The sequence below is a fragment of the Sinocyclocheilus rhinocerous genome, unplaced genomic scaffold (assembly GCF_001515625.1).
Source record: "Sinocyclocheilus rhinocerous isolate Xijiao unplaced genomic scaffold, SAMN03320098_v1.1 scaffold173, whole genome shotgun sequence".
Lineage (NCBI taxonomy): Eukaryota > Metazoa > Chordata > Actinopteri > Cypriniformes > Cyprinidae > Sinocyclocheilus > Sinocyclocheilus rhinocerous.
Window position 1 is genome coordinate 281,767 of NW_015645056.1, and position 15,840 is coordinate 297,606.

A 15,840-nucleotide genomic window follows, 5' to 3' on the forward strand; every position below is an offset into this window, starting at 1 on the left:
AAATTGAGTCCCGATGTCCTCTACCAAGGACGTAGCATAACTTATGAATGAAATATAATAATAAAATTTTTTTTTAATGCTCTAAACAATGTAATGAAATGAAAAAATACTATTTTTTTCCTAAAACATTTTGCCGGGTCTTAAGAGGTTAAATGAGCATTTTATCAGGCTCCTATGTTAAGGTTGAGCAATTTCACTTCAATGGCAAAGAAAAGGATATCAGGCAGTTACTGAATGCCTAATTTTCAAACATTTCCAATGATATTTTCATCAGGAGCCTGATTAAAAAAAGCTAATTTGAAAGAAAATTCAGAGGTTTTTGCATCTGAAATCTTCATATATAAATCGAGAGATAGAGATCGAAAGGGAGAGGAACATATATACATATATACCTTTTACACAGAACTAGAATATAAATACATAGCATAATTTGTCCAGAATGATGCATGGCTGTAAAGGAAAAGTTGAGCAGAAAGCCCTTATATGGGAATGTTTTGGGTGTGTTTTCTGCAAATTACTAACCTCGGTCACACTATTTTTTTGTGATAGTTGTATCTCGGCCAAATATTGTCCGATCCTAACAAACCATACATCAATGGAAAGCTTATTTATTTAGCGTTCAGATGATGTATAAATCTCAATTTCCAAAAACTGACCCTTATGACTGGTTTTGTGCTCCAGTGTCACATATTACTGGGCACTATGCAGTTCATGATAATGTTAATGCATTTCAGTTGTAGCTTTTTTTTTTTCAAGGAATCATTCAGGACTTGTTTTTAAATTTCTCCTTTAGTGATCTGAAAAAGAAAAAAGGTCACAGCTTTAGAAAAACAAATCATTTTTAAGTGACCTATCACTTCAGGGACTTGTTGGATTGCTTTTGTACTATAAACAATGCTACTGTGTTGACTCACTTGATGCCACATTATAATATAATTAAAAACCAGTTGAGAATCACTGGTATAGAGCATTTGGTAAATTGGCCTTGTTTTGTGTTTTCTATGATTCAGGTGTGGACGACACCCGGTCCTGATCCTGTCCGTCATCTTCATGTTAATTTTCGGCATGACGGTGGCCTTCTCCGTCAACGTCCCGATGTTCAGCACCCTGCGCTTCTTTGAGGGCTTTTGCTTAGCAGGAATCACGCTCTCGCTCTATGCTCTGAGTAAGTATAACGTCTGAGATGAACCAGCTTTATTAAGAGCTCTGGTCCAGAAGACATTTACATTTACTGAGGCATTATCCGTCATTCTTTGTGCAACAAGCTTGTATAGTTTGTTTCAAGGGAATACATTTACTTAATTGCAATACGAATAAAAAAATATGTGCACATCCACATTAAATATACAGAATGATGCACATATAACGTACAAGTACATTAACAGACCGAATGCTGTAAGATAGAGATGCAGTTTGAATGAGCTGTCTTTGCATATCGGCATTACAGTTCAATGCTTGATGCAATTAGCGTGTAACAATTTAGCTAATTGTTTATTGTATCTATGGAAATAATATATTTTAAGTTTATTGCAAAATATGCATATTTATACAAATATATAATTTCGATGCATAGGGAGGCTGTGTCAGTTACTTCATTTGCATAGTGGGCGGAGCTAAAAAGCTGTTGGCTGTAATTGGTGGAATTGTCTGAACAGCATTATGGGTAATGTAGTTATTCTACTAATTCCACTATTAAACATGATTATTTTAAAAATAAGTCGAATGCACATAGATCACATACACCATTACTTAACAACCTCAGAGCTCACAACAGGTCTGCCTTTTGTCAGTTATTGTTAAAAATCATTTCCCTGTGGAGAAAATGAATGATTTTACTTCCAGAACCTGACTTTGACTAATAGTAGAATATAATGCAGTCAGTTTCTCTATCCTTTCCGCTTTGATTCGCTTTCATTTATTTTCCACACACATTCCGGTCATGAGTTGATGGCAAAGTGGTGTCGCAGATACTTTGTTCATGCACTCTTTCCACGACTGCATTCCCAACCCAGCACTGTTGGAAAACTGATTATGAATGATTATCAACCCAGCTTCCTCACCCAACAGCCTCAACCCAGTGGTCGGTTTGAGAAAATCATCCAGCCTTATATAGCATCTAAATGAATGTGCATGATTTGTGTCTCTCACATGAAGGTCTTACCCTTAGAATGTCACAGAGGTTAATTGTGGTCTCTCAACTCTATCATACTGTCTTCTCAGTTTGTTAGAGTCATTCAGATGGATTACCCACAGACTAGCAGTGACCTTCTACATGCTTAACAGTGAAGACATTTTCTGATGAGTGATAATCCTCTTTAGATGATGGCCCTTCCAGTAATAGGGTTTGCCAGCAGTGCCTCACCTGACTGTCTGATGGCCTCGAAAAGCTTTAACTCCATGCTGTAATTGCCTTACAGTGGGTACGGTGGGCCTTCATTTCCTTGTCATAGTCATTTTCTTGACCCCATCTACCTTGAAAATCTACCTCCCAAAAATAGACCCGGCCTGGACTTTTGGTGTGCATTAAATAACTATTGTTGTTTTGATATACTGTGCATTGATTATTGTTTTATTTTCTTTCCACTAATCAAACTTTTAAAGGGATGGTTCACCCAAAAATGAAAATGGTCTTCATTTACTCACCCTCATGTCGTTCCAAACCCGTATGAGTTTCTTTCTTCTGTTGAACACAAAAGAAGATATTTTGAAGAATGTTGGTAACCAAAGAGTTGACGGTAGCCATTGACTTCCATAGTATGGAAAACAAAATGAATAAAAAACAATGGCTACCGCCAACTCTTTGGTTACCAACATTCTTCAAAATAATCTTCTTTTAGTATAGTAAAATACCTTGGATGAGTAAAAGATGACAGAATTTTTAATTTTTTTAAATTCATATTTTGTCAACTCCTAGTCAACTTGAAATATGAAGATGTATTAAATGGCATGCATCTACTGTTATATAATATATTTGATTTATATATATATACTGTATATATATACATATATATACAGTATATAATCTATTTCAAATTTTTTTAATAGGCATATAAATCATTTTATGACAGCCCCAGTTTTCAAATGCTTGTTTTATAATTGGAAGCATTTTGTGCAACAGTTTAAATTTGCAAATTTGCCAAAAAAAAAAAAAAAGGAAAATTTGCCAATACGGGGGAAAGTCATTTTGACCAGCGAGGGACAGTTTTGTTATAGGTTCGGGAGGGACGGATGAGGGTTAAGTGAGTTCTTGCTTAAAGCAACTGTATTTAAGATTTTTACCATGAAAAAAATCGCTCAGATGGAACTCTGACTTATAATAAGGCGAATGGCTACTGTTTCTTTCCAACGCTCCCCCTTAAACTGTAAGTTTGGTGCGCAGGAAAAGGGCTGATTGTTTTAAGGCAGTAAAATGAACATGTGGTGTAAAAGCTCAAGAAACCTTTATGCAGTTGTCTGACACACACTGAAGTGCAATGCAATGACTGTTTGCATGTATTCCCTATTTTCCATGCTACTTTTAAAATATCTTTTTAAAGAATTTTAAAAATATCCTTTAAAGATTTAGTCATTATTTATAACCCTCATGTCATTCAAAACTAAAAAAAATCCCTTTTTTTTTTTCTTCTGTGGAAAAATAAACAAATAAAGGCGACCCTTTTCGTACAACAAATAGGACAGGGTGTCAAAACTCCAAAAAGCACTATAAAGTATCATAGCAGTAGTCCATATGACTCGTGCCTTAAATTTGAAGTCTATATAAAACAAATAACTTGGTGATGAGCAGACCATAATTTGTTATTCACTGATAATCACCTTCCTCCAGTGCTCGTAGATTGTTATTCAAACTTGGTGGGTGAAGAGAAGCCTCACCATTGGTTCTTACACTGGGGGCTGTTGCTATGCAAATTTCTTACTTTTCTAAAGCCTTGACAACCCCAACCTGGACGAGACTAAAGGACGAGATTAAATACTGGAGATACAGATGGAAAGCAGCTGTGGAGAGTAGACAAAAAGACAAAACATTTTAAAGTGAACTATGTTTCTTGTAGCTTCTCGTGTAAACACTGTTTAGAACTGCTGGAGAAAAATATCCACTATAGCATTCCCATTCATCTCAGGTAGTGACAGTATGTGATGTGCATGCTGCCATATTTGCACATGGTACATTTTTAAGACAACAACCTGAGCTGTAAATGCCATGTGACTAATTACTCTAGAGCTGCAGGACAATTACATCACGACAACACAAGAATGCACGCTTAACTAGTGACTGTCCTGAGATGTAATGTAAAAATCACACATGAATTAATACACCCCCTCTGAACATTAATATGTTTTTATTTCTTAATGATAATTATTGGAATTTATGGGAAGATGAAAAACTTTAAATTTATTAAATGAATGATACAAATTATTCTGCTTAAATTAAGATTGCAAAAATTAGTACAGCTTTGATTAAATTCAATTAAATGTGAAATATAGAATGTAATATGTTCTCCATATTTTTAAGTATACTGATCTGTTCCTTCTTGTCATTGAGTGTACAAATTCACAGAAATCTGTCACATCTGTCCTGTTTAACTCCTGGAGGACGACCTCCTTAAATGATTTTATAATGTCTTTGTCATGTTGAAAAAAATGCCCAACAACCAGCACCAGGAAATTTTATTTTCCTAATTAATATTTACGTGCCTCTTTGGCAATTGATCAATCAGACTTGCTGGGATATTATATCTTCAAGAAACCATAATGCATCATCTATGTAAAGAGGAATCGCTGACTTTTTTACATTTCAGAGGGGGGTGTACGTGTACTTATTTATGCTGTGTGCTGTAATTGTTCTATCTAAATATATTTTACATTAATAGTTTCAGGATTAGTTGAACTGAACAACAAGCTAACATGTTATAATTAGAGTGTGCGTACCCTTAAATCCACGCCAACACTCATATTTTAGAAATGAGGCCCCAGATCTGTGGACAGAAATTCAAGCTGAGGATTTTAAATCCTTTATTAGAGAGGATAGGTATAAATATAAAATGTAGTATCTAACAACATTAACTTACTCTAGTCAAAGATGACTTCTTGTTTATCACGTCTTTCTCCAGATAGATTGTGTCTTATCAGCAGCTCAGTGTCTCTCCCATATTGTTGAGCTCATGAATATCAAGTCTGCATTTTCCCAAAGAGATCTGATAAATCAAACATGGACGATGAAAGGTGAGCACTAGCCAATGGGATCACTGATTTTCGCATTAGTCCCGCCCACTTCCAAAACAACCTGCTTGCAGAGGCTTCACCTTGGTCTTAAAGGGATAGTTCACCCAAAAATAAAACATTTTGAAAACAAAAGAAGCTATTGTGATGAATGTTGGTAACCAAACAGTTGATGTTAGCCATTGACTTCCATAGTCTGGGAAAAAAAATAGTATGGAAGTCAATGGCTATACCGGCAACTCTTTGGTTCCCAACATTCTTCAAAATATCTTCTTTTGTGTTCAACAGAAGAAAGAAACTCAGAGAGGTTTGGACCAACTTGAGGGTTAATAAATGATGACAGAATTTAGATTTTTGGGTGAACTATCCCTTTAAAGCCTTTGTTTGTTTTTGCAAATGGTTTTGTTCACATATCAAACATTGATTTGTCCAAAAAGAACGATTGATTCCCATTGAATAGCTCACAACATAGGCAGCTGAGAAATCTGGAGGCTACGAGCAAATCAAAACAGAAACACTCAAGAGTAACTAGGCAAGGACTAGACTAGACAGTTAATCTACAGCCAGAGAGAGAATCCAATGGGAACAATACAAGACTGACTAGGCAAGAGAAGTGCTCTAACTGTTCAACTACACCCACAGAATAAACAGACTAGAGAAACAAGACTAGGCTAGATCAACAGGCTGGAGCCTGACCAACTGAGGGAATGATTCACCAAATAACTGAGAACGAGATGAGAATATAAAAGAGAGAAATGATTGCTAGAGTACAAGGACCGGTGGGAATAATTAAGGTCAAGGCGGCTGTGAATCAACTCAACACAAGAGAGTGGGGATCACGGCCAGCTCAGAGTAAGAAACAAAACACACAGGCAAGAGAGAGAAAAAATGGATAAAGACCACAGAAAGACACACAGGGGGCCAATCTAGCCTGGACAACAACAACCTAGTTATTAAATAATGCTGCAACACATGAAGATTCAATGAGTCATGAAGACATGGCTTGGTAACCTTCTCTGCCATCAAGCAGCTCAATTTTCTTTATTAATAACTATGCCTTCATAATAGTAAGGTTTTTATTGCAACCACTGAGTTTAGAGAATTTGAGAATTCATAGAATAGAATTTACAGAATATAATTAATTCATAGGATTCCAAATTGCCATTAGGCGGTGAAACCAAAGGAAGTGTTTGAGCAGCCATATTGCTATTCCCTACCAACAGACGGCATCATTGACAAAAATCTAAAATCACCCTATTTGAAGCACTTAGGATATATGTATTATATAAAGGATATATATATATATATATATATATATATATATATATATATATATATATATACACAGGATAAGTGATATATTGAAATTGTTCAGATGGGTGTGTATACTGACGATTTCATATTTGAATGTTCACTACTGATCTGTTAAACTACGTAATTATTGTTGTGGTGTTATGAATGTATTATGATGCATGATATCCCAGGATAACAGAATCAGTCACAAACTTGATTATTTGTGGTGCCTGAGACGATTGCTAGCTGTATTTCTGTCAGGACCACTATCGTCAGATGATTGACAATTAGCATACAGTTTGGATTGGCGGTATGGTTCTGTTCTGGGCAAGAACTCCCTGCGCATCCATGCAGCCTAGCATGGATGAGAGCAGGGAGAGCAGCGATAACCCCCCCCCAGGGTAAACAGAACAGAACCAACATAAATGTATTGCAGATATCGTTAAAGTTCAATAATGTTATGTACACATTTTAAAATTAGTCTGATTCAAAGGAGAATCAGAAGGCTGAATCCCGACTGACAGAGGAGGAGTTGGGGATGGAGGAGGGTAATTAGCTATTGAGCAATGCGAAAACTGCTGATAATCCTGAGGGACCTTATATATGAATGCTTAGATAGGTGTCGTATTCCCATAGGTTGATGGGGATCAGCTGAGAGTCAGCTGATGCGAGCTTGACTAACGTGACCTGCCAGAACTAACGCTACGCTAGATTTCACATACCAGTGTTAAATTTCTCTCATCCTTGGAAATGTTAGCTAATGTGTGTACTGATTCAATCATGTGTGCGTGTGCACAGAGCTTTCAATGTACATACAGAGTCCTAATATTCATAATGAGATGCCCTAGATAACAGCTCAATGGCTAGGGTCAGCAACAGTTTGAATAGTTGACGACAGTCTTTATGGGATTAGATTAGCAAAGACAGATGCTCATGAAATAATCATGTCTGTGCCCATCCAGATTTTCGCAGATTAAATCACAAATCATGATCCAGTGAAAATGCCTTTTAGATACAGACCTACTGTAGATTTTGAGCTTTTCCTAGAAATTACTGGTCTTTAATTCAGTTCCTTGCATAACTCATAAATTGGTGTTGTGCATAAGTTATTGTATTCCTACACTGTAAAAAAAAAATTCCGTAAAATTTACGGTAAAAAAACGGCAGCTGTGGTTGCCGGAATTTTACCGTAAAAAATACGGTAGCAACATTTTAGGTTTTACTAACCGTACTAATACCGTAATTTCATTAACTGAAATACTGTTAATGTACCAACCTATTGAACTGTCTTTTTCACTTCCAAAAATGGTATACTACCGTAAAATTACATGTAATGTCCAATACAGTTTTTCACCGTATATAGTAGGGGAATTTAACGTTAACCATTTAACAGGTTTTTACTGTAGCATTTTTACAGTCTTTTACTGTTAAATTCACGGTCATATTTTACAGTGTAGAGAATACACATCTTTAATTAAAAAGAAGTCTAGTATATCGCTTTTAAATGGCATCAGTATTTGTGTGTGATCTGTGAGGAAATAACCGGTATTAGAGCAAATCAGCCGTGTTGTGACAGCAGTGAATACTGGTAAGGGTCTTTGTTATACCAACAACCCAGAATTGCCTCAAAATAAACTCAAAACTTACTTGGCTACCTGCTTAATCCTACTTTTTGGGTCATTTTTGAAAACAAACATTTCAAATGATGAGAAATGGTGAAATCTAAAAATGAAACATTTTCAATTACAATTCAGTGCAATCATTTATAATTTATAACTGCATTTTGTTTGTTGCTTTTATAATTAAAGGGATAGTTCACCTAAAAATGTTAATTGTTAATTCCTGTTAATTTACTCACCCTCAGGCCCTCCCAAAATGTAGGTGATTTTTTCTTCTTCAGTACAGTAAAGAAGTTTTTAGCTGAAACCATGATCCTCTTTTATACCATCACTTTGAGAGTCAAAAAAAAGCATATCAGGCAACACAACATTTATACCCGTGGCTCCTGACGATTTATTGAGGTTTTATGAAGCGAAATAATCAGTTTGTGCAAGAAACTGAACATTATTTACGACATTATACCTGTAATCCAGAGCCTCAGGCAAACAGGGAAGTTCTGATCCTTTTCTGCGAACTGGTTCTTTCGGACAGTTCGTTTCAATGAACCGATTCACCAGTTTGTTTACATAATCACACAATGATGTAACGAATACCAATTATATTACTAAAAGCACCCAATAATGACTAGAAACATGGCTGTTTTGCATGTCTTAAGCATATAAAGTGAATAAACTAGTCTTCATCAGCTCACCTTTTTACATAAACAGTGAGAAACCATAAAATCTTTAATTTCACCCCTTCGTTCAAGTGTTTGCGCATATCAGCGGCTCTTCGGTCCGAGTCGAACTGTTTCACTCTGTTTCATTCATTTGGCTCATTTCGAGTCGAAGTGACTGTCAGGCTGTGAGTTTTGATTGAGTAACTTGTAGATCTGTGCTTCTCAAGCTGCAAACTGATTCAATGAAACGATTCAACTAGTTCACCAGAAAGAACCGGTTCGAAAGAATGATTCGTTTGCGAACCAGACCAGAATTTATTTATACTCTCTTTCTTTCTTGCTTGCTTGCTTTCTTGTTTGTTCTTTAGCTCTGAAATCTTTAGCTCTTTTGTAATCAGAGAAGTGTTTTGCATGCTGACTGGAGTAAAGTTAAGTGGTTATGCTGAGACTGTGTTCTTCAGAGCTGCATCAACAGCTGTTTATCTGTGACCTTTGACCCCGACCACCACATCTAGCAGGCCCTGTGGTTTTTCTATTACTCTCTTCCTTTTCTCTCTTCAGACACAGATGCACTGTTAAAACATTATAAATCTGCGATGCCAACAGCTTCACTTATCAGTCCATGCATTCCCTGGGAATCAGGCTCGTGGCCACAGCATTACTAGTGCCATTCTCTGCTGTTTGACACTGATGAAAAAAAACAACAATCTGTAACCCTCATGCCATTCCATGACACAGAAAGCCAGTGGTCCTGGCATGGAATGCATTTGAATATGTGGCATACTGGCAGGAAGCCATGAGTGCCTCATGTGACAGGGGAAGGTCATAGTGTCAGCCTCAGGCTCAAACAGACAAACAAGCCTGATCCCTCACGGCGCCCTCTGCTGGTCGTCATTAGGATTGTCAGCCACAGACTCCGTCAAGTTCAAACACAGACAACACTTGATATATCATCATGGTTTGGATTAGGGTTATTTGTAGCCATTAGTTTCATTAAAACAAATGAAATGTATCGTATGTCCTCATTTAACTAGTTAAGAGTGTGTGTGGAGCTGCTGAGCTGTGGGAACGTGCACGAGGGATCTGGATCAGATGGGTTAAGAAGCTCAAGGTTCTCGCTCTCTCTCTCTCTCTGGCTTTGTTCCAAAACCTAGTAAGCAGCCTTCATAGGCAGCATTTTAAGGGAGGATAGATGTGAAGGTTTTTTAAAAGCAAGAGAAAAGTGGTTCATTTAGGAGGTACAGTTTAAGTTGAGATGTTGTGATTTTTATATGTTTTTAGTGAAGTTCTGCTCACCAAGACTTATTTGATCAAAAATACTATAAAACAGTAATGCTGTGAAATATTATTACAATTTATAATAACTGTATATTTAAAAATGATTTTGCACACACACAAATTTGTGGTTCTTCCTGTCAGTTTATTCGTCTCCGACCACTGATTCAGTGATTTCATATCTCATATGGTTGCATTGGTTACTGATTGTTATTTCTGGTGCTTTATTGGTTAATCATTTATTAATTTAGCAGACACTTTTATCGAAAACAACTTGAGAAGTATTACTTGTCCCCCGCCAGTGAAAAGCACCCATGGTGTACACATTTACTCATTGCTATTTACACATTTACACATTTCCAAGAGTGATGTTTCATCAGTAAGCTTCCTTCACTCTCAATAAAACACAATTTGTGGACACACTTTAACATGTTTATAAATTGACATGATGATAAACTGCTCATTGATGCACAAACCTGCCATTTATTCTGCCACATAAACATGCTGTGTGGCTATAATTGTGTTTACAAGCAATTATTAATTTATTTCATATTTTGTCTTTTGTGTATGTGTGTGTGTGTGTGTGTGTGTGTCTGTGTGTGTGTGTGTCATTTAGCGATTAAGCCATAAACCTTTATTTTATTTTCACAAAATGTTATTGAAGTCCTTCACTGGGAATAAAAATTATGACAATTACAGGTTTTTGTGTGTGTGTGTGTGTGTGTCTGTGTGTGTGTGTGTGTGTGTGTTTTCAGTTTTTTCACTGAAAGTGGTAGTTGAGGCTCACTCAATGAAACCATTAACTCATCTACCAAATCCTCTTACCAAATCTGCCGAACCACAAGCGCATTATCTGCTTTACTCGCTCTGCAAAAGCAAAACAAACTATTTGCAAAACACTAACATTAGACAAAATATTCAAAAAGAACAGCTCTTGTATTTTGCTTGAAATCACATTCTGTTCACTTAGAAATCAGAGCTTGAGCGCTATAAATAGGCTTCAGGATGCACTTTACACACACACTTTACTTCCTTACAGTATAAAGGCTGTTTGTTTACAGCATCGTATGCTGTCTTTGTTTTCACCTGCATGACCCTAACAGGGCTCCGTACATTCATATCTTTCAGTTGTCTGTAGTGTGTAACCCAGGAAAGCAGATTGATGAACACATATTATTATCAAAATGACAACAAAATATTGACATGCCCTTTAAATGTTTGAAGACGCCGTTTTCGGGATGTCATATTTTAATTCCTTCCACTTGAATTTGAACTTTGGAAAGCAATGTTACTGTTCTCGGGCTTGTTATTGATAATAGTTGCTTGTTGGGAATATTATGGATACTTGATGTACTAAAATAACTAAAAGCGGAAATTGGTTTAAAAAATGAAAAAAAAAACCTTAAAAAAAACTACTAAAAGTGACAAAAAACATAAAAATAAAAAAATGGAATTAAAATGAAAAAATAAAAACAAAAACAGTTCAAAATAATAATTATTGTAATAATTATACTAAAGCAACACTGCTGTGGACAAGTCATTTGATGTAAATACACTACTTGTTCACTTTTAAATCTGTTAAATTGTTCAGATTTCAGATATTTGAAGCAAGTTCATCTAAAATACTTTTTTGTGACATTCAATGCAACAGCTCATATTTCTAAAATAATTAATAGTTACACTGTTGTTATATCACAAAACATATCTTTTGTTATGTGATTTCAAACTTGAAAGAATTGATGAAAAATTTTTTTTTTTTTTTTTTTTTTAAAGATAGGTTTTAGAGTTGTTGGAAACTTAAGATAGGGTTCTGAGTTGGGATGTGTTAGTAATGCAGCCCCTGCTCTTTTAGCTGAGAAACAGAGTGCTTTCCCTGTCAGCTTCACGACTGAGCTCCGTCTTTGAGCACAGAGCATGATTCAGTTCCTGTGGGAAGTGCTGCTCATTGATATTCTGGGCTTTTCTGAAGGATTGTGCAGTCACTGTGTTCACGCCGGAGTGTTTTTCTGAGTCCTGTCACCTTGGAAAGCTCAAACCCATGTCAGAGCCTGCTGTCTGTTCTGTGGTTTTGCCATCATTTGATATTGCAGTGCTGGTCTGTCATTGAACCACCCGTGCTTCTGCGTTATGAATACTAATGAGTCACTGAATTAATTGCAGACAGATGACATGCATGCATTACATAGTTGTTTAAGGTCCCTTAAGTAAATCTCTGAAACTGTGTCTGTAGAACATGATGAGCAGTTTTGGGTCTTTTACAGAAAAAGACTGTAAATCAATATGGTTTTGTTTCCATCCATGTGTTTTAGGATACTGCATAAAAGCGCTGAATGGAAATGCAGAAACTACAATGGAAACACATTTAAATAATAATTTCCTTGATGTGCAACAAAAAATTTGACTTTGCCTCAACAGATCATGTGATTGGATGATTTCTTATGTACACTGTAAAAAATGACCGTGAATTAAACGGTAAAAGACTGTAAAAATGCTACAGTAAAAACCTGTTAAATGGTTAATGGTAAGTTCCCCTACTATATACGGTGAAAAACTGTGTTGGACATTACATGTAATTTTACGGTAGTATACCATTTTTGGAAGTGGAAAAGACAGTATAATTTACAGTGAATAACCGTAAATTGACATTCCCAGAATTCCCTGCGTTAAATTTCAGATTTGATGTTTTTTGTTGAAATAACTATGTTTCTTCTTATTTTTTTCTTATCAGTTTTGTATATTAGGGTTGTGTGTTACACCTAATGTTGTTAAATGAATGTTTAATTAGTATGGTTAGTAAAACCTAAAATGTTGCTACCGTATTTTTTACAGTAAAATTCCGGCAACCACAGCTGCCGTTTTTTTACCATAAATTTTATGGAATTTTTTTTTTACAGTGTAGGAAAGTATATAGGTATTAGCGGCAACTTTCATTTTTATTGTTAATACTTTGCACCAGTTTCCAATGAAGTGACAGTTTTGTTCTCTTGAACACATGGGATGGAAACAGTGTTTTATTCGCAAATGTTTTACGCAATGTTGCACAAGTTAAATTTGCAACTTTGAAGGAAACATACCTAATATGGCTCAAACTTTCTTTAAAAGCTTGAATAATGTCATGTTATGGTGAAATATGAAATTTGCAATGTGCCTTGAAGGGATAGTTCACCTAAAAATGACAATTCTGTCATCATTTACTTGTTCCAAACCTTTCTTTGTTCTGTTGAACACAAAAGAAGATATTTTGAAGAATGTTGGTGACCATTGACTTTCCATTCCTCACCATTGGTACCATTGTTTTTTATTTTTACCCATACTATGAAAGTCAATGGCTAGCATCAACTGTCTTCAAAAGAAGAAACTCATACAGGTTTGGAACAAGTAAATGATGACAGTTTTTTTATTTTTGGGTGAACTATCCCTTTAAGTCATAAAATATACACACACACAATTTAGATCTAATAACATGGCAAGTTGCTGCATTGCTTTGCAGCCGCAATAAGCCGGTGGTTTTAAGCAATGTACTATACTATTTGGAGAAGAATTATGGTGATGGTTGATAATAATAATGATAACAATAGCATTTAATACATTGGCATCTTTTATTATATCACTGTTACATTTTTAGATTTGACAAAAGCTCTGTTTAAATTCCCAACACCCCTTCTCTTTAGAAAAATCACTCTAATTGTTGCAGTTATTGAGAGCCCTGGTATCAACTGACTCTAATGTTGTATGTGTTTTCTTGTCTGCAGGGATAGAGCTGTGTCTGCCGGGATGCCGTTTCTCCATGACCATGGTGGCAAACTTCGTGGCATTAGCGGGGCAGTTGCTCATGCCGGGACTGGTAGTCCTCTGTCGTGATTGGCAGGTTCTGCAAGCAGTCGTAATCTGCCCTCTCTTACTCATGCTGTCCTATATCTGGTAAGCAACTGTGCCATGGCTATTCAAAAATATGTTTGTGTTTGGCTGTTCTTAAAATCAAAATTTGACTTGTTGACGGTGACAGCGAGTTTACAGTGACTCTGAAATTGCAAGTGCACTCAAGACTTCAGCTGCCGAAAAAAAGACATTGCACTACTGTTTGCGCACTTTATTAAGCGGCAGAATCATTTCCAACTGCACAGATAATGCAGAACCACTTTAATACATCAGAAGGATTATATAACACATGGTTTGGAAAATGGGCTTTGCATCAGCTAAAACAAAAAAAATGTAAATGTACAAAAATAGAATACTTCAAACAATAATAATCATACATTTACTTGCATTATTTCACTCAAAAGCAAACGTTTTTGGTACTCAGGCCATTGTAAAAATGCACTATTTACTATCAAGCATGATTAATATATTCTGTGAGCAAGATAGTCCAAAATCAGGTTACCATAATAATGCAAGTAATTCAACTGGTGACGTGCTTTGTGTAAAATAAAACAGCTTTATACAGCATATCATCTCATGTCAGTATGCAAATTAACTTTTATATTACTAACAAGTAGTAGATGGAATAAGAGCAATGCTGTGACAATATGCTATATGAAATAATCGTAGTATAAGAAGAAGTTTTTTTAGTACTTTCACATCGAAACATGATCAAGTTGTTTTTACCAGGTGGCGTTTAGGTCATTCTTACATATGGTTATTTATGGAACGGCGAAGAAGAACCACCATCATGCCTTTCCTGTCAAACTACAGTGTATATATATTTATTTATTTTTATATTTTTAGTATCCCCTTTAATGTATTTTATAAAACGGATTGTTCCGGTCCTTGATTCTGATTGGTTGAGCCGCGTTCGAAGCTGTTGTAAATTGCTCTACAAACATACACCTTTGTTTACTTCTGTGTGTTGCTTGGCAACCACTTTGTTGCAACCACAACTGTTTCTGAGGAACTATATTGTTTGGTGGAAGAATACTGTTTTTATTAATATCATTACACTTTATTTGCTCAGTTTTATTTTGTGAAACCTTACTACGTATATGGAATAACCGTTTTATAAAAGCAATAAGCCCCGTGAAGCCGTGGTTTACAGTGAATTTATAACAGCTAAGGGCTTCGCGTTGTGCCTAACAACGCCCCTTAGCTGTTATAAATTCACTGTAAATCACGGCTTCTTGGGGCTTATTGCTTTATTAGAATTTTTGTCTTGTAATAATCTTTGTTAATTGTGCAACTTGTTTCACTTTGTTTGTGCTGCGAAGATAGCCTTGCTTTTGACATGGTGTTAAAAATAAATGAACAATGTCAGTGTGCATGATTTAAATGTACAGTATACTAAATGTAACATTTGTACATAACAGTTTTCTTGTTTAACATATTTTAATTTACATAAATGTTTTAACAAACTAAATTAAGATATTGTGATAGTAGAAGGATTTTGTCTCCATATGAGACGTGAAAAACTACTGCAAATCAATAAATGTTCACTTTATTCTTTAAACTTTATTCTAATCGTGCAAGTATAAAGATTTTAGCCAAAGCAGACTGTTTACGCAAGAGAAACATCAGTATTTTCTTCTGCTGGGTTCCAGGTCATATAGGTGTGTCTGACTGATTTATTTAAAAATGTATCACCTGAATTCCTTTTAGAATTTTTGTCTAGTGTACATCTGAAATGTCTTTTATAACCTTTTGTTAATTGTACACCTTGTATAATTTATTCAGAGATCGCCATGGAAATAGCCTAAAAAGTGAATAAACAAATAAATAATTGTGTAAGTTGCTTTGTTTCATTGTTTTAGTTCTTTATTTAGCAGCTAACTTTCAGTGATAATGCT

The 15,840-nt window shown here is 35.6% G+C and overlaps 1 protein-coding gene across 1 annotated transcript in view; it reads left to right on the forward strand.

Moving 5' to 3' along the window:
* The window catches only part of slc22a23 (solute carrier family 22 member 23), a 53,155-nt gene that overhangs the window by 27,280 nt on the left and 10,035 nt on the right, over positions 1 to 15,840 (forward strand). Inside the window, exons 3-4 of the mRNA XM_016508264.1 lie at positions 1,011 to 1,165; positions 13,816 to 13,984. Of these exons, the coding sequence (XP_016363750.1) occupies positions 1,011 to 1,165; positions 13,816 to 13,984 (324 nt within the window). The remainder of the gene's footprint in view (positions 1 to 1,010; positions 1,166 to 13,815; positions 13,985 to 15,840) is intronic.